The sequence below is a fragment of the Triticum urartu genome, unplaced genomic scaffold (assembly GCF_003073215.2).
Source record: "Triticum urartu cultivar G1812 unplaced genomic scaffold, Tu2.1 TuUngrouped_contig_5707, whole genome shotgun sequence".
NCBI classification, from domain to species: domain Eukaryota; kingdom Viridiplantae; phylum Streptophyta; class Magnoliopsida; order Poales; family Poaceae; genus Triticum; species Triticum urartu.
Window position 1 is genome coordinate 17,522 of NW_024116403.1, and position 18,603 is coordinate 36,124.

The window sequence follows — 18,603 nt, forward strand, 5'->3', positions numbered from 1 at the left end:
AGCACCATACTGAATAATTCCAGTCACGAGCTTTTCCTCGCAGAATCACAACTTCATAAGACATCCTTAAAAATCAGCCATCAGTAAATAGCTTGCTGAATCCAGACATGGTATGCAAACATTTCACTACATCTGGTTCCATATTCTGTATAGAAATCAAGTAGACATGGAAGTATACTCATATATCGCTGAATCTTGTAAAACATTTAAAAGGTAATCAGACACATTTTAACAACACTCTCTCGGCTCTTAAATAAGTGATATTTTTACTTGCCGAGTTTGCAAGGTACAAATTAAATCATAAATTATAGTAAAAAACATAATCCACAGGTTTGATAATAACTAATCGATGAGCAGAACTTGTTTAACACATGAATAATCCATGACTATAAAAGAAGTTCATTGTACTCGGCCTTTCATCTATTGTGTGCACTGTTTTTCCATCTTTATTGATCATAGCAAGATGCTTCCTGATCAAATAGATGAATGATTTAAAGAGAGCGAATGTAAAGTGGTAGGATATTTGGCATGCATCATCGACTTGAGAAAACGAGAACAGGGAATTCACCTTGATAATTTTGGGTAAACAAATTAATCTAGCTATTGCCGATACATGGATAATTAGATTCTCTGCAGATTCACAAAACAATCATTTGTGACTGTTATGCAGTTGTGCAGATGTATGCACGCTATTCATATATAAGTGCCTACATGAAACAAGAATAAAATCAGAGTCCGTAACTAAGCTACTGAAAAAGAGCATTTGCACACAAATTGATAATATCAAGGGAAGAACAGGAAGCGAAGGGAGTCAGATGGGTTACATATCCAGTGGGAGCAGTAGTAGATGCTTGGCGGCTGGTTGGATAGGATGGCGATAGTGGGGGGAGGGATGCTCCCCATCAGGTCGACAAGCCGGAGGTTGTCCCAGCAGGACCCCTTGTCGGATAGCGCCTGGGTGAACCTGTTGCTGGCTATGCTCAGGTACTGGACAGACAGTAGCGCCAACAGGAACGGCCCGACGAAGGGGTTCCGTGACACGTCCATATGCTCCAGCAGGTAGAAGGAGAGCCGGTGAACTTGTTCTGGCTCAGCACCACCGACGCCACTTTCCTCCCAAGACGCCCGAGCTATGATGTCATTACTCCTATTCGTCTCTTACATAATTAACGTGTTTCCTATGCAATCATGGTACCGAGACACACATGAGTAATCTGCATGTATAGTTCTCTAATAATTAATCGTACATTCTGATTTTCAACTAATCCAATGTGCTAGTGCATCAGGATCAACCAACCTTAATGCTAGATTGAGCGGCATTCTAATTTCTAACTAATCTGATGGAATCCTCCTATGACACATCCTCTCTGCTTCCCACCTTCCAGCGGCTCGATGATGGTGATGAAGGACTATAGATAAAAATTTAACAACCCTTACTCTGTACACATTTGAATCTATTTTCAGATGAAAAACACTGAACTATGATAAAATAAACAATAATCAACGACCCTGGCTGGGGAATAATATCAGTCCTTCCTTGTACTAAACAAGGTATTGAGGGAAAATAAATCTAATAACAGAATGTACAGATTGGCAGAAGCTAAACATCGAATGCTCTATTAGCAAGTCTAAATAATTTTGAGAAGTATTACCAAAGAGATGACTCTCCAGGCTGCCGAAGGGCATGTACTCGTACAACAGCAGCCGCTTGTCCCCTGCGCGTAGAAGCCGATCAGGCTGACGAAGTTAGGGTGGCTGAGCACCGCCAGTATCAGCACCTCCACCAGGAACTCCTTCCTCCCCTGCACGCTCTCTCGGGCCTGCTGCTTCACCGCCACCATATGTGCATCGGAAGCGCCCTGCAAGAAGAAGAAGAATCATATTGTGTTGATGATATAATACATATATCATATATAGTCCAGACCAAAGAATGATCAGAAAATCAACATGGTAGTTGGATGTGTCAAACATCTGCGACAAAAGTGATTAAGAGAAGTACTGTGTGAACTAACGAAGCAGCATCGAGGACGACACGCAAGGAAATATGCTTGTCACTTGTCAGTACACTCCCCTAATCTCACCAAATGCGCATACACTTTTATTGCTTTGAAGAATATAAAGATAGCAAATGAAGAAATCAGTTGCTGCCTGCCCGACTCAGGTTTGCAACATACAAATGATATACACAGACCATGAATGTATTATAACTTTAGAAGAATATACATTAGTCTTTCACAAGTATAGCGAAACTTATCATGGGACGGAGGGAGTACTACAGTTTAGCACATTTTTCTATCACAAGTATAGTTGTTGAATAATGATGAGCAATCTGAAATCATCCACTTACAAAGAAAGAGGGAAGACATAACACAGGCTTGTTAGCTCACCCATTCAAAGTTGAGTCAGTGATTAAGTGGATTGCCAAAAAGAACATAGGGGAGACCATCATATCCATGTGTGGTGTACTCAGCTCCACCCTTTCTCGTCACTATATTTGTTCATGTTCTCTGCTGGTTGGTTTTCTCAGAATCTGCTGGGGCAGAGGAAGCTCTCTTCAACTCCTGCTCAACAAAGAACCTTTGTGAGGCCAAACAACCAAAAATCCTTGTTCATACAAACATAAAAATGATGAACTATCCAATAATTTCTTCGTGATCATGCAATAAGCTGTGCCTTCCAAAACTTCCATATGGCTGCGGTAGATTCGACTCACATGAAACATAAATAAAATAATATGTATATAATGATTTTACCTTATAATAGATGTTTTAGAAACTCATAATATATATTTGATAGCTCCACTCCAAAAGTATAAAATTCCTCATGTTGAATACCTATAAACAAAGGTGAAATAAGGATCTCTTTTGGACCTATCAATGAAAAGAGGAAAGGTTATGTCAGCAACTAATCGGAACCGTCGAAAGTTCAGCACATCCGTCTTTTAGCAAATGTACATGCAAAGCAATTCTTTCTCGGAGTGAACTCTGAACTATTCTGTGCCACATGTAAATAAATCATCAAATTACAGTAGGGAGACATGGTTTTTACATGTGTGGTTGGTGACCCTATAAGAATCAGCAGAAAGAAATCGAGTCAACAGAGATACTTTTGTAAGGGCCTGAGAGGTTATATAATGAATAGAAGATTCATGGAAAGACGTTACTTACATGATACATGTAGCTAGAGAATCACAGTGCCCTCAATTGAAGTTTTATGTTCTCCCCATTAGTGATCGCACTGAATCAAAAAGCAAAATGTCAGACAAACAGATTACCTGGAGTGAAGGCATCAGGTAAACAAATTATCTGAATCAAGTTTACTAAAAATAGAATCAAAAAGCTAAATGCCAAACAGATTGAGTACTTTGCCTGGTATACATACTTGTCCCACCTTGCATCAACCCCATTCATGGTGGTGGCATCAACAGCATCATGAGCTCCTGCTGCCCTTGCGTCGATAGAAAGGTTGTCATCGTCGGCGCCGCGCGCCTCCGAACCAAGGATCCGTTTGGCATGGAGGAGAGCGCCATCAGATTGATGCGTCCATTCCCAAACAACGAGCCAAGATAAAGAATATTATGACTGGGAGTTGTGTGTCCCCACTTTGTGTCTACAACCACCTCCTTTCTACAGCTCCAAATCAGGGGAGCATCTCTTCGTTCCCAGCGAGACAGTCTATGCAGGTGCCGCCGCCGGCGGCGACGCCCCACCACAAAAGATTGTCTTCGAGCCGCGAGTTGCCGCATCCAACCCCAAGGACCTGCAGTTGGTAGATATTTATTGGGGAAAAACGACCAATAAAGCATGACTGAAGTTTAAACTTTGCATAACTAAAAAGTAATCAATGTATCAAAGGATTTGATCTGTGGGCATTTTCCTTTTTCCCAAGTAACAACGTCAAACTTTTCAGGGGAAGGGTATATACAATATTTACTAAACTGAATGCTTTCCACGTGTTTTTAAATCAATGGATCCTCCTACAAATTCTTTAAAGATTATAACTGGAAAACCATTGTGTGGGCAGCTGCTTTTCCCTCTCTTAAAGCATCAACTCTACAAAGATAACACATTTTGTCATCGGAAACTTATGAATCATAAGGTACAGGGGTGGAGCACGCGACGCAACAGAGCAGAAGAGAATGTTGTACCTGAAACTTAAAGGCCACATTAAGGTTCGTGGGATTCTTGTCCGAGTGAAACAAATTGGTCTGTACAAGCTGAAATATAGCCAGCGCAGCTATATCAGAGTCCATGAGGCCATGAGCACACATATAGTCAGAAGCACAGCTAAATCACGTACCTTGTGAGCATACCCCATTCCCTCCAGCCACTTGGCCGGGTACCACGGGGTTCACCTTGAGACACCTCATAGATGACCTTCATCCCTTCTACACAATTAAGCACAAAAAAAACAAATTGAGTTCACCTTGCAAGACTATTGAGAGGGATTTAGGCCCTTATGAAGTACAGAGTATAGTACGGAAAAGGGGTTCTCTCCTAAAGAAAATAATGCAGCCTCCGTCCAGAAACAAATGGCGAATTAAGCACCCTCCAGTTCAATTTCACTCTCATCTAAATTCTATTTTCATGAGAAATTAATCAATTACCTAGGGTTAGTCCAGTTCATCCAAAACAGTGCAGCTCCAAGGAAGAAAGAAGAACGGTTGATCTAAAACAGGGAAGAAACAGGGCTATCACCTTCAAGATTAGTTCTGTATCAAAGCAAGAGCTCACGATTAGTTCTGGGAATTTTGAGTGATGAAGATAAGAAATGCAGTACCGGTACTCTTGCTCCCCTTGCTCTGAGAAGGTTTGCATACCTCAGAGTGCCCAACATCTGCCGCTGGCTAAAATAGTGTGCATAAAAAGATTAAGAATATAAGCTACATTCAGATTAGGCTAGATAAGGAGCTATGCGCTTGTACACATCAAGCCTATATTGTTATTTTCATACACCAAGGCAATTCGAATGCATTAGATTAGTCCAATGTGGCTGACGAACTACTGTTAGGAAGAGAATGAACGGAGTTACAACCAGTTAGGATCTGCACAAGTAGGAAATATAGTGACCACACCTACGAAGGAGACTCAGGGAAGTAGTTACCTGCAGCTGCATGCGATGGGTTGCCGTGCTTGAACACTTTGTTGTGCCTCCACCATGTAGTTTCTCCGGTCCACATCCCTGTCCCCTCCGCTGCCGCCTCCACCCCTATCCCCTTCTGGAAGCCTGGATCTAGGCGCCTGGAGAGGCGGTGGCGCACGACCGGATCACAGGATACATGGAGGGGGAGGTCACTGCTGGCGAGGCGCCGACCGATGGGAATCATGGGGCGGAGTCATCACCGGGGTGCAGCGTCGTTGGTTGAGGCCGCATTGGGGAAGAAGAGGCACTTGAGGCCACCGCCCAGCCGAGGTAGGAGGCGCCAGACGGGAAGAGGTGCGAGGCTAGGGATTGGGGAGGGGTAGGTCAGCGTGCGGCGTCTCCCGTCATCGGCGGCGGCTCCTCAATGGGATCGGCGGCGGCTCCTCAATGGGATCGGCGGCGGCTCCCGTAGTAGCGCAGGGATCGACGGCGGCTTGATGTGCGAGGGCGGCGGCGAAGGATGCGAGTGCGAGGGCGGCGGCCAAGGGATCTCGTGCGAGTCATTCTCGAGGGCATGTGACGTCGCTCGTACGTGCGGGGTTTTTTTTTTGCTGGTTAATTTTCGCAGGTTTTTTTATCGCTGATTAATCGACGTAGATTTTTTTTTCTTCGATGCTTGTCTCGAGCGCGATCGGCTGTTACGACCTGAAGAGCGCGGGGGCGGGTGGAGGACTCGGTACGTGGTTTTTTTCGGTTGGTGGCGGGTCAGTGTGAGGTGGAAGGAGGTACCAAAATAAACCGTACCAAAATAAACCGTGGGAGGTGGGACTAAAAAAAACTGGAAGCGAGACTACCAACTGCTCCCTTAGTAATAGAGATAATGGCAGTTTTGATAGACGGGTCAAACTGACTTGTCATTTTCTTCAGCGTTTCAGCAAGATGAGAAAGCTATTCCTGAATCTATGAAGTTTTTTGGTCCTGGACTAGCTATAATATCTAATCGGTACGTCGTGCACTCTTCAACTTTTTATGTAACACAATATATGATAAGTGATGTCATATTTTCAGTTGTATCTTGCTTTTGAGTGCTATAATCTTTGTTGTGAGATTGTGTAAAATTAGACTTTACACTTGATTAATTCGTATCGATTTTCAAAAGTTAATAAATGAATCCAATGGCTAAATTTACTGGCTCCGCCCCTGCCAAGCGCGGAGAAAGAGAGGTCACCTCTCTCTATATATAGTAGCTAGCTAACACAATATGAAACCCCTAAACCCTCCAAAACCCCTATCCCCTCCCCCCTCCCTTTAAAAAAAAACAAAAACCCAACGCCTGGGAGCTGCTGACGCGTGGCTGCCTTTTAGTCCCAGTCGGTGTTACCAACCGGGACTAAAGGTCCTTCTGCCTGGGCGCCCCACAGCAGCAACGTGGAGCTCCTTTAATCCCGGTTCGTAAGCCAGCCAGGACGAAAAGTAATGGGCATGAGTCCCGATCGTTTTGTCCCGGTTGCAGAACCGGGACTAAAGGTCCTTTGAAATCGGGACAGATGCCCTGTTTTCTACCAGTGTTTGTACCTTTTTGTTGCAATACAAAGAAAAAAGAGCATCCTCGCAAGAAATATGCTTCCACTGCGACTCTAAACATCGTTAAAAAACGGACAAATTGCAGCAGTAACATCTTTCTTTCCCTTCCCTGAGAGGCAATACCAATTTAACTATGCTACAAAATAGTATCTCTGACGTTGTATGTAGTCCGCATAATATCAGTATATAAGCTAAACACTAGTGCCAGGCTACTGAAGCTGCTCATCCAGATACTCAGCTTGCAGTTACATATGATAATTTACACTCGGTTTACGTCGGCAACACGTGATTTTCTTGTAGTGGAACGCATCCATATATCACGAGATGCATGCATGTCTACGTACGCGACAAGATCGAGATCGTGCTTGTGATGCGTCGGTTGATCCCAGCCAGCTAACAAATTCGGCCGGTGCCCAATCTATGTGTGATTGCTTCCGTTTCCAGCCACATGCATGACTTGTCCACTCTTGTCTTTCCCGGCGGGCCGGCGGCCGTGATTTTCGCTACGCTAGCTGGAGGGCGCGCATGCAGCTGAGAGCCGAACCGGCAGCGATCGACGGGCGCACCTGACCTGCCTCTGCCTGTCCCAAGTTCTCGACACACGCACGATGGTCGATCATCATTCGCCACTAATCTCAATCGCCGACTCATATTGTCACGCCTCACCACTTAGTTAGTCAATTAATCTTGCTAAGACGACTGAGACTTCGTTTGATGCAATATCGATGAGATCTTACAATAAGACTCGTGTAAAAATCGACTTGGTTAAATCTAAGTCGACTAAGACCTACTCCCTCCGTTCCTAAATACTTGTCTTTCTAGTCATTTCAACAAGTGACTACATACGGAGCAAAATGAGTGAATCTACACTTTAAAATATGTCTATATATATCCGTATGTAGTAGTCATTTAAAATGTCTAGAAAGACAAATATTTAAGAACGGAGAGAGTAGTTGTTAATTAAGAAAGCACGTAGTACTTTCTGTCTGTCGACTGTACATCTCGGTCGCCATCCTGCAACCCCCGTCCTGCAGCTAGCTACGTACCACTAGCTGCTCGATTCTTCTCTTCTTCTCATACCTCCTTCCACCCGGCCCGCAAGCTCCCTAGCTAGCTAGCTAGCTTCTTCTCCTTATAAAGGCCTTTCCAGAGCTCCGTGTGCCATTCCAGAGCTGCAAGACTGCCAAGGAAATCGCTACCTTTCTACCTCACATATTCTTCTCCAACGATCCAGATCAGCTGATCAATGGGGTTCCCGGCGGCGGTGCACGCGGAGGTGCGCAGGCTGCTGCTCAACCTCCTCTTCCCCACACCAAGAACAAGAAGTGGAGATATACACACACACACACACCAGGAAATAGATTACATGAAGTTGATAGAGGGGTGAATCTGAATATATGAAGGGGTACTTGAGAAGAGTTTTTTTTTCCTATACTAGCTTTTTAGTCTAACTTCCCGTCCTGCTAAGATTTTAGCAATATCATGTCTTTTTTTCCTCAAAAAAAAGCAATATCATGTCTTTTTTCCCATCTTTTATACTGCTTCTCAGGGGGTTTGGAAATGATTCATGTATACAGTTTATTAGATATTTTGCGCATTAACGCCTTCTTGGAAATGCATTTTGATTTGACCGGATTACCTTAATTTCTCGTCTATGCTAAACCTAACGTCTAAAACACTGATGATATGGTTGCCGCATACCTACCAAGACATGCAATTTTGGTTCTTGTGTGTACAATAATTCGTCCACTAATATCTGCTTCCTTGAGGGGGTTTTCATTTTGAAAGGGGACAACTTTTATTCCACCATGTATTTGTTACTCATTTGTTCATATAAAAATAACTTTGTTACATGAAAATGTGTGAACCAAACTATTAACCGGGCTAATACTCAAATAAGAGATGAAATAATTACAATATACTGCTAAGACTCGTGCATCATAGAATCCTCTAGCAAGATATTATATATGAAACAGCCACAAAAACATCTAAACATACTATAATACATGTACAATGTCTAGCACACCGCATGTGCAAAAGCCATGCAAACTACATCTTTTGTTATCTCTAAATAAATTGAACAAATTACTCCATAGATGGATGCATGTGGTTTTGTCATTTTTTGTGCTTTATTTAGAATTGGATAAACCAGATTCATTTCATGAAACATCCTAAACTATAACACGAAAATTAACACAATTTCCAAATAAAATAGTATCTTACTCTTCTTGTTGCACGTATGCCAACAATGTTTAAATTCTAAAATATTACCGATGCAGATATGTAGTAAGTATTGATAAACATAATGTAAATACTAGTCAAATTTCGTGATAATAAGGTGTAGAAAATAAAAAAATATTAGTATAAATATGTGATTATGGTATCCTACTTAATGCAGAGTCTTCGCCGGATTAGCCTAGGACAACACAAGTCTCGTGCTTCGGGCCATGTCGGGCTCGGGCCAGACTGTCCGACTAACCCATCGTGACATGACGGCACTGCATGAATGCCTCGCCGAACATCGAAACACGGCACGCAAAATGCCAGGCCGCCGTCGAGTTGTATCGTGTTGGTTCACCATTGTTTATGGCGTTGTTGGTCGCAGCTTGGTAGACAGTAGTTAGCATCACGAGCGTCCATCAAACAGCTGAATAGGTGCGAGGCAGTCAACGGTGTAAACGCTGCGCGCGACCGACATTGACTGTAGACCGAAGTCTCCGCTTAGGCCAGCAAATTTATGTCAAAAAATCAATCAATTTTTTGCCTACTTTTTAAACTGTTTGGTTTGGTGAATTGGTTTATCTAATCAGATCAGAGAGATAACAAGGCTTAATTCTGATTTACAGTGAACAATTTGCGGGCCGTTAAATTTTAAACTGATTTTTTAAAATTGAATATTGTCAAAATTCTAGAGGTGCTATGTCGAACAAGTAAATCTAGAGGTGCCAAACCAATGGAGAAAAACACCACTACCGAGAGAACGGCTATAAAGTGGAGTCATGTGTTGCCACCACCCACTGTGGACATAGATCCGAAGTCTCTAAATTGTGCCAGATGCATGGTTCATCCCCTCCAAATATTCAAGGTAAACTTTTAATCCTAATTTGGTGCCATTTGTGTACGCAGGTAGCTTATTGACTTCCATTTAGGAATGGAACTAATCTTTACCAAACTTCGAGTTAGTAGTGAATTGAACACACACTTTCCTGGTTTTTCAGCACATTGCTCCCACTCTAAACAATTTTTTTCCAAAGAAAATCATTTATCATCGAGGGTAAAAGTCCTAGTCTGCAGGATTTTTTACCTTTGGAAATTTTGTTGAACACGTTACGTGTGAGGTCGAAGAAACCAGTCGGCGGTGAATCGGAGCACTGATGGTGACAGAAAGCCCGTCTGGGGTGGGCGGCGTCTGCTTCAACAGCCGCACGGCTGCCGGAGGGGACATGCATGATTTTTTTTCTTTTTTATCTCTACATCTTTTGTTATCTCTAAATAAATTGAAAAAATTATTCAACTGATGGATGCATGTGATTTTGTCTTTTTTGTGCTTTATTCAGATTTTTATCAACTAGATTTACTTCACAAAACATCTTCAACTATAATACAAAAAATTAACATAATTTCCAATAAAATAGTATCTTATTGTTCTTGTTGCATTTATAAAGATAGAAGTTTGTGTATGCCAATAATTTTTAATTTTTAAAATCTCATCAATGCAGATATGTGGCAAGTATTGTTGCATAATGTAAATAGTCAAATTTTATGATAATAAGTTGTCAAAAAAATGTTTAGTATAAATATGTGATTATGGAGTCCTACATAGTGCAAGGGCTTGGCCAGGTCGCGCCAGCCCAGCAGAGCTCTCATACTTCGGGTCATGCTGGGCTCGGAGCAGATACTCCGACTAACCCATCTTGCCATGTCGGCGTTGCATGGATGTTTCACCGAGCGTCGAAGCACGACATGCAGCATGGCAGGCCGTCGTCGGGTCTTACCATGTCAGGTTGCCATCAGTTTCTGTCGTTCGGCCATCACCGCGAGCTGGATATTCTGCTGGTGACCTCGGTTGTAGTTGAGAGAAAGTAGGATCTAGCGACAACTGTAGCAGTTACTAAGGAAGGAGGATGTATATGTGAATGAGGGGTGGATTCTCGAGTGCTCATCCGGTTGGTGGACACCGTGAACGCTGCGGCGCCATTGGCTAACTCAGGGATTTACTAGTGTCTGTTTGGCATCATCCATGGAGACTTGAAGAGATGAGGGAGAGAGATATGGTTACTGGTGGGGACATGTTGTAATTTTCTGTGTTAGTTTTGACCATCTTGCATGTGTTCATTTGTTAGTTTTTATCGGGTTGTGTTTCGTGTCAGGCCGTGCCCGTGCTAACTCGTCTAATCATGTTGTGCCATGCCCATATTCTCGGCCAGACACGGCCTAGGACCTCGTTCCTCAGGTCATGCTGGCTCAGTTCATCATACCTCGGGTCGTGTCGTGCCATGGACCGTGCTTCGTCTTTAGACCTTGTGCCGTGCCAAAAAAGCCAAGCCCAGTTCTCAGCATTAGTCCTACTAGATGGTTGTCTGGATAGACCAAGTGACTTCTCATCTGGCATAATGGTAGTGACTCATAGTAGAATGCGCCAACTCCCAAGTATGCATCGACGAAACTTAACAATGGTCGTATGCAACATTATTTTTCTTCACTATGTATGTTGTCAAGCTAAGGCAAGTACTTGTCATCCTTGTTGGTAGCTCGACATCTCTTCTTAACCCAAGTCGCATGGTCATGTTTTCCAAATTTGATCAATCGAGAGCGCCCAGAGAATATCTCTCAGAGCCAGAGCGGCAAATCCTATCTTGGCCGACCATGTCTCACGACATGTTTTACGACTAAACCAAAAACTACCTTTATAACTATATAGTTACAGAGTAGCATTTAATAAACACTAAGTAAGTCGGTCCACATCCCGATTACATGCGAAGACCTCAAGTCTTGGATATGACATATACATTGTACCTGAGACTAATACATGATGATATCTTTGCATCTCAAAGTGGGTTTATCTGACTCGGTGATTCAGATCCCGAGCTCGGGGTTAGCATTCCTAGATCCATAACTTGTGAAATATAGTCATCAATTGAATGGTATACAAATGAAAGTATATGTATCCACATAATCTTATGAACTAGGGACCGCTAATAGTCTCACGTGCCAAATACTTTTTTATGCTGCTTCCGTTCTAGAATACAAGGTGTATCTATATTTTTTAAAATCAAACATATGTACATTTGCCAAAGAATATAGAAGGAAATATGATCATCCATAATACAAAATAAATTAAATATGGAAAATACTTTTCTAATGGATCCAATGATACAAATTTGGTAGTTATAGATGTCAAACTTTTTTTCTAAATAATTGGTCGATGGCTTGTAAATCTTTATTATGTTTAAGATGCCCTGTACTTTTTAGGAACCTTTATAATAGATCTAGGTCCTTTTTTGCAGAAAAGAAGAAGAAAACTTCCGGTGGATATGCATGTGTTTCTGCTACATGTTGTAAACACGCGCACCAGCATTGATATCCGTGAAATTACGTACCCGGGCTGTTTGGTTATTGTTGTACCCGGGCTAGACGCCACACCTACCGTATTCGTGAATTAATCATATGGAAAGTTGCTCATATATTCAACAGATTAATGGTAGTTTTAGAGCGTTCTTATTGATAATAGAACAGAGTTGGCCATTCTCTTGGAAACTTTCCATTAGGTTCGGTCCAGATTCTGGGCTGGATGAGGCCCACCAAGATTGTAGCTCTACGCATGTAATGTATTCCCTTAACCCTTTTTTTGCATCAAATGTATTCCCTTAACCCTGGAAAATGCTGAACAATAAGGTAAAAAAAACTAGTGTATATACATTGTGCAAATGATTTCATATGAAAATGAATCCGCATATCATGTTGATATGGCTGAGTATTTCTTTTACCTCTTTTTACAGTCATATACACTTTTACCACTTATCAATCCTTTTTTCCCCTTTTCTTTTTCTACGTTAAAAAACAGGTTTAGACAAATTTGCACTCCTTGGTTCCAACAGGTTGAAACCCACTGTCAACCAATTTTTGTTTACCTTCACATCTTACCTGCTTGTTAAAACAAACTTACATCAACTGTTTTTCTTGTGAATAAACCCTTTTATCTTTTGCTCCGTGCGAATTATATATCAGAACAAATTTGCACCTCTTTGTTGCAATAAAAAGAAAAAAGAACACCCATGCAAGAAATATGCTTCCATTGCGACTCTGAACAGCGTTAAAAGACAGACAAATTGCAGCAGTAACATCTTTTTTTCCCTTCTCCGAGAGGCAATACCAATTTAACTATGCTACAAAATAGTGTCTCTGATGTTGTATGCAGTCCGCATAATATCAGTATAAGCTAAACACTAGTGCCAGGCTACTGAAGCTGCTCATCCAAAAATCTAGACACAGTTTCCTCTGCTTACCCCACTATCTCTGACTCCAGGTCGTAACCACGCTTACGGATCAACTGCAAATTACGTACCAACTGCATGCTCGACAATGAATTCTTGTTTCTGTCAATGTGAAATGAGCAAGAAAAAAGGCGCCGCAAACTACTCTGAAGCACAGCCACTAGCATGTGAAGTTTGACTGCTCTTGAATTTCACCAACTGTAGAGAGAGCAAGGCATCAGGTGTTATTTACACGTATGTAGATAGATACTATAACAGTTCACAAGATAGATTCAGAGTACGATTCCATACCAGGAAGTTCAACAGCAAAGTTAGCTTGGGCATCAGCATCCGAATTAAATTCCTGCATACCAAATAAGTGGAAGCGTCAGGCGCTTTAGCTGGTAGCTGCTCAACTTCAGCCATTTCATTAAGAGAGAATAATAATACAAAGGGCGAGGCAAGGGCAGTCCCTCCCAAACATGGGTTATCTGCATTTCTCAAAATCACCAGATTTGGAGTGGCATTTATCAAATTAACCCCCCAAACATACACAGACCACACCCAGCGAACAAAAAGGTCTACAAACGCACCACAAACACAAGAGGATAACGATAAGCCTGCCTCCTCGAGACAAGAGTCTGGGGCGAGCGACCTAAGAAGGAACAAGGGAGCAAAAATGGTCTTGTTTTTTGACAAAAACAAAAGTAAAACTAGCACCAATCCATGCCACCTGGTATCTTTTTTTCAAGGCATTCAGTCACGTGAAGGCTTTTGTACAAGAGCACAAGTATGTAATATGTTTGCCAATCATTCATATAACAGATCCCCCAAGCTGGCTGATACAAGTAAGTTTGAACCATATCAGATGGCACTGAAAAGATATGATACCTACCCTCAACACATGGTTGATTTGAAACTCAAGAAAATTTCCCTTCAGCTCCTTGACTTTCTTGCACAAGTCAGCCATATTATCATTCCTAACACGCCAGAGATCTTGGACCTGCTCCAGAAAGTTCAGTGTGTTATTTATGTGAAAGAAACAAAATTGAACGCTAATAAAGCTTCCAGCTACTGGAGAAACTCATCAAAGTGCTCTGATTACGTTTTACCAGATTTTGTATGCCCTAACATCAAGGCCTTAATACAATTATTTCTTGCCCAAAATAAAATAATAGACTGTGGTACACCTTATATTATAACCTGTAAATGTTATAATAGATGTAGCATAAAACTTTCCCTTGGTGAGGATAAACAGAGGACCATGATGATCAAATTAAATTAAAGGAGAAAGAACGTACAAAATAAAAACAAAAGTCATTCGATCTCTTTTAATTTGACCACAAGTCTATTGTTTTGGTGGACTGCAAAGAGTAAGCACAAACTGCACATCAAGCAGTTATCTATTGACAGTTCCATGGTAGAACATGAAGGCTGCAAAGTAGTGAGGGTACAAACCAGACCTGGTTACAGACAAGCTTAGAATCGCCTTGAGCACGAACATACTTGAATCCCTTCTTAGCAGCATATCTCAACCCCAGGAGCAATGCACGATATTCAGCAGCGTTATTCGTTGCAATACCCAAACCCTCACGTAGTTGAGCAATCTATGGTTAAAGTAGAAGATAGTCGTCATCAGCTAGTTGTGGTACTGGTAACAAAACACTAAGAAAACAAACCAGCTCAGAAACAGTTGGCGTACATACCACAGATCCATCTGACCGCCTTACTACTACACCGGCGCCTGATTTCCCGGGATTTCCTTTGCAAGCACCATCAAATTCAAGAATGCAGGACAGCTTTAAAGACGAGGTTCAGTGATGAGAATAAGTCAACATTTCCTCAGTGAAGATAAGTTGCAAATATGCATATTAATATCAAAATCATAATGACAAAATAAAACATAGAAAGAGGGCTTGTTAGTAGTTAGAACCTAAATTGCCCAGATATGGCAGGAAAACGACATATTGGGAGTTTCCCGTATGTATCCCCCTATTTTCTATTGTCTAAACTAATTCAGATACAGGTGGGACACCCCCCGATACCAGCCGGACATGGGAAAATTCTAACCCATCTATCTATACCCACAACAACCCCCTCCCTTTTTCTCACCTAATTCTGCCCCCATCCTGACCTGAGCTCCGCCCCGCCGTTATACAGCACATATGCAAGGAAGGCCGGCTGCCGCCGGGGCACCACTGCTCCCACCCGTGTTCTGAGTGCCACCGCACCAGAGAAGGAGAGCTCCAGGCCGCTGTTGCTCCATCATTCGATCTGAGCACTACCCGATCTGTGTGCCACCGCAGCTCCCTCTAGCGGCCACCCCCCCCTCCCGGCCCGGCCCCCCCCCCCGCCGTTATACAGCACATATGCAAGGAAGGCCGGCTGCCGCCGGTGCACCACTGCTCCCACCCGTGTTCTGAGTGCCACCGCACCAGAGAAGGAGAGCTCCAGGCCGCTGTTGCTCCATCATTCGATCTGAGCACTACCCGATCTGTGTGCCACCGCAGCTCCCTCTAGCGGCCAGGCCTGTTTCCCCTTTCCCCCCTCTTTTCGAGGTGCTGCACTCCACTCATTTCTTCTTCTCCTCTTAAGTTCAGCAATGGCTAGCGCCACTAGAGGTTCTGGTTCTGGAATTGGAACTGGAAGTTCAAATTCAAATGCAGGCAGTGGAGGGGTCAGTGCAGTCCAAATGCTGAATGATGCTCGTGTGATTCATCCAAATGAAGATGTGAGAGTCGCCACTCTAGAGGTATGCTCAGAAGATCAAGAAGACCAGATGAGGCCAAGGAGGGAATACAAATCTCGTATGTAGGATCTGTAACCGTGAAGTTAATGGGAGGTACTCAAGAGTGAAAGCACATCTCTTGAAGTGGTCAAATTATGGTGTCAAGACATGTCCAAAGGTGAATGTTGATGGTCTAATTTAGCTCAAAGATGATCAAGACAGGGCTGATGCAATGGCTCCTAACATGTCTCTCGATATTCCACTGCCAACCGATGGAATCAGTGGGGGGAAGAGAAGGGTGTCATCGGCTATTGAAGCAAGCTTCAATCTGGAAACTCGCAGCAAGTTGATGCTTTGTTGCTAGGCTGTTCTATACTGCACATGTTGCGGTGTCCGTATACTCCATATCTGTGTTTTTTTAAAACTAACGTATCACAGTACCATAGTGTCCAGTATCACCGTATTCATGCAGTTTATGTTAGAACATGGTATCCATACTCACATGACTATCAGGTAATGGCTCCTGTTCAGCGACTTTGGGATGCTTCTTTGATGGTCCGGTTTCCTTCAGCAAATAATTATTGGTGTGAGTACATGAGATGTGAAAACTTTTTGACAAGCATTTATTCACGCTTAGCTTGGAGTGAGAAAAAGATCTCTACTCACCGTCTCCTGTGGCCTTTTCAAAGTAGAGGTTCCATCAGGTTGCTGAAACAAAAGGTGACACAATAAAAATATATGAGAGTTTATGGGAAAATGCGCTAGTAATGCAACCACCTTTGAGGATATAACAGAAAGATCAGCTCAACTGTCAAGGTAGCTTTGGAACTATGTACCAGAGAAACTAATGCCCTGGAATTATGGGCTATCATGGGCATATATAGTATATAGAGATCACAAAATTAAATTTTAGTGGTGGCCCTTTCTATCAAGATTAATACCATGCCTATACAACCAACAAGCACATAAAACACAAGTTTGGTTATAAGTCGTAGCGTCAATGACGCCACACATTGCAAAGCGTTTGCAAAAATACAGTAGAACACAGAGCATATGGTAGCTTCCATAGGTAAGCGGAAAGGGATGAATAAATCTATACTGCACTGGCATGTTATAGACATAATCTCAGGGGAAATAGTTGGAAACTACAATTGCACAACAAATTTTTACCTGGAAAGGGCAGGGAGCCAGATCATCAAACAATTCATCTCTTGCATCTGCTGCATTAATGGAATACAGAGCATTCTTTAGCCCGCGCGCAGCGAGATACTCCTCGGTGTCTTTACGCAGAGAATAGCCTTTGTACACAGTCACAGAAGGATCGCAGACCTACCACGATAATTTTCACATAAGAAATGTCTACTGAAATAGTAATAATAACTTTTTTTTTCATTGAGTATCACCTTATCAGTAACATACAGATGAACCTTGCAGCAACGCAAGAAAGAACACAGTGGTTTTAGCAATCCTATGAGATGCAGTCTCTAGCGCAACAATGATATTAGCATACTATGAGATGCATGATTACAGCTGAGGATTTATGTGAAGTGTTACGTTATCCATCCTTTCTAGTTATTATAGGAAGCACTTAGTGGTACAGTTGTCAAGTGTAGATATGTCTCCTCAGGATGCTACATTCATTGAAAAAATTGGCAGGTGAGCAGGTGCTAACATTTTCTTCAGGTGAGATGTTTAATGCAGATAACCGTCACAATAATAGACTGAATGCTTAGGGTAACAAGTTTAGAAGTAAGGAGAAGGTAAAACAAAGATTTTTAAAAAAAGAACTCCTTACCGAATTGCTGACTTGAGCTTGGCAGTCAGCGAGGTTCTTGTAGATACCGATGACATCCCCCTTGCGGACGACATAGAACGGGTCGCCGCCGGCAGAGTCCATCGGTGGCGGCGTGGTCTTCTTCGCGGCGGATCTCTTGGTGGAGCGCTTGGGCGAGGAGGAAGAGAAGAAGCGCTCAGCGAGGCCAAGGGCAATGGGTGGCACGGGAGGCCTGAGGGGCAGGTAGCGCAGACCGTGCTGGTGCTGGTGGCGGATGCCGCTCAGAGTCAGGGTGCCGGCCACCGCGTGCCTCCACGCCGCTCTAGAAATCCCACAGAGAGAAGAAGAAGAATAGCAACTCCTCATCGACAGCTGCTAACGCGAAATGAGAGGATACCCAAAATAGCACTGGTGAGAACGAGAGGTTTCAACATACACTCGGCTCCGCGTTGAATTGGACCGGCCAATTCAGCTTACAACGCCTGGCTAATCTGCACAATACACAGACTGAAAAATCAACTTGCTGCACACCGGAGCCAGAGGGGATTTATTTTTACAAGAGAAACAGAACTGGACAGAGAGCCACATTAGTAAATTGTTTGCAGCAGCTGTAACATAGAACCAAGACAAATGGTGTATGGACATGAAAGAGGATAAGCGAGTGCCGGCGCGGGTACTGGTTCATCCAACAGCATGAATCACAAATTGCTCGAAATAAACATGCCAGGACAACAAACACTTGCTGGTCCAGTGAATCCTAGAGAGCTTATTTCTCATGAACAGATACTTGCTAGAACAAATCACAAACAGGCAGCGTGCAGGCAGGATACGCACAGACGGAGAGAAGCAGGGGGCGTGCGGCTGCGGCGGCGGTCGCGTCGGGGAGGGGGTTGTTGGGTAGCGCATGGGAGGGGGGGGTGCTGGGGACGCGCCGCCGGAGGGGGGTAGGACGCCTGAGATGG

General features: G+C 43.1%; 1 protein-coding gene and 1 long non-coding RNA gene across 3 annotated transcripts; both read right to left on the minus strand.

Moving 5' to 3' along the window:
* Positions 1 to 4,154: 4,154 nt before the first annotated feature.
* Positions 4,155 to 4,703, minus strand: LOC125529581. The gene is made up of 3 exons (XR_007292701.1): positions 4,607 to 4,703; positions 4,300 to 4,387; positions 4,155 to 4,216 (listed from the first exon to the last, which is right to left on the minus strand). It is a non-coding gene; the product is annotated as an uncharacterized LOC125529581 (long non-coding RNA).
* An 8,239-nt stretch (positions 4,704 to 12,942) lies between these two features.
* Positions 12,943 to 18,167, minus strand: LOC125529582. 2 transcript variants are annotated; one of them, XM_048693990.1, is made up of 10 exons: positions 18,078 to 18,167; positions 17,663 to 17,963; positions 17,038 to 17,196; positions 16,534 to 16,575; positions 16,370 to 16,432; positions 14,846 to 14,938; positions 14,603 to 14,746; positions 14,035 to 14,142; positions 13,452 to 13,503; positions 12,943 to 13,358 (listed from the first exon to the last, which is right to left on the minus strand). In XM_048693990.1, the coding sequence occupies exons 2-10, from the start codon at positions 17,762 to 17,764 to the stop codon at positions 13,321 to 13,323; spliced, it is 801 nt and encodes a 266-aa protein (XP_048549947.1). In that variant the 5' UTR covers positions 17,765 to 17,963; positions 18,078 to 18,167; the 3' UTR covers positions 12,943 to 13,320. The 2 variants fall into 2 exon arrangements, with proteins under 2 accessions (XP_048549947.1, XP_048549946.1); XM_048693989.1 differs by having other exon boundaries at positions 17,663 to 18,013; positions 18,078 to 18,166.
* Between the last annotated feature and the right edge of the window lie 436 nt (positions 18,168 to 18,603).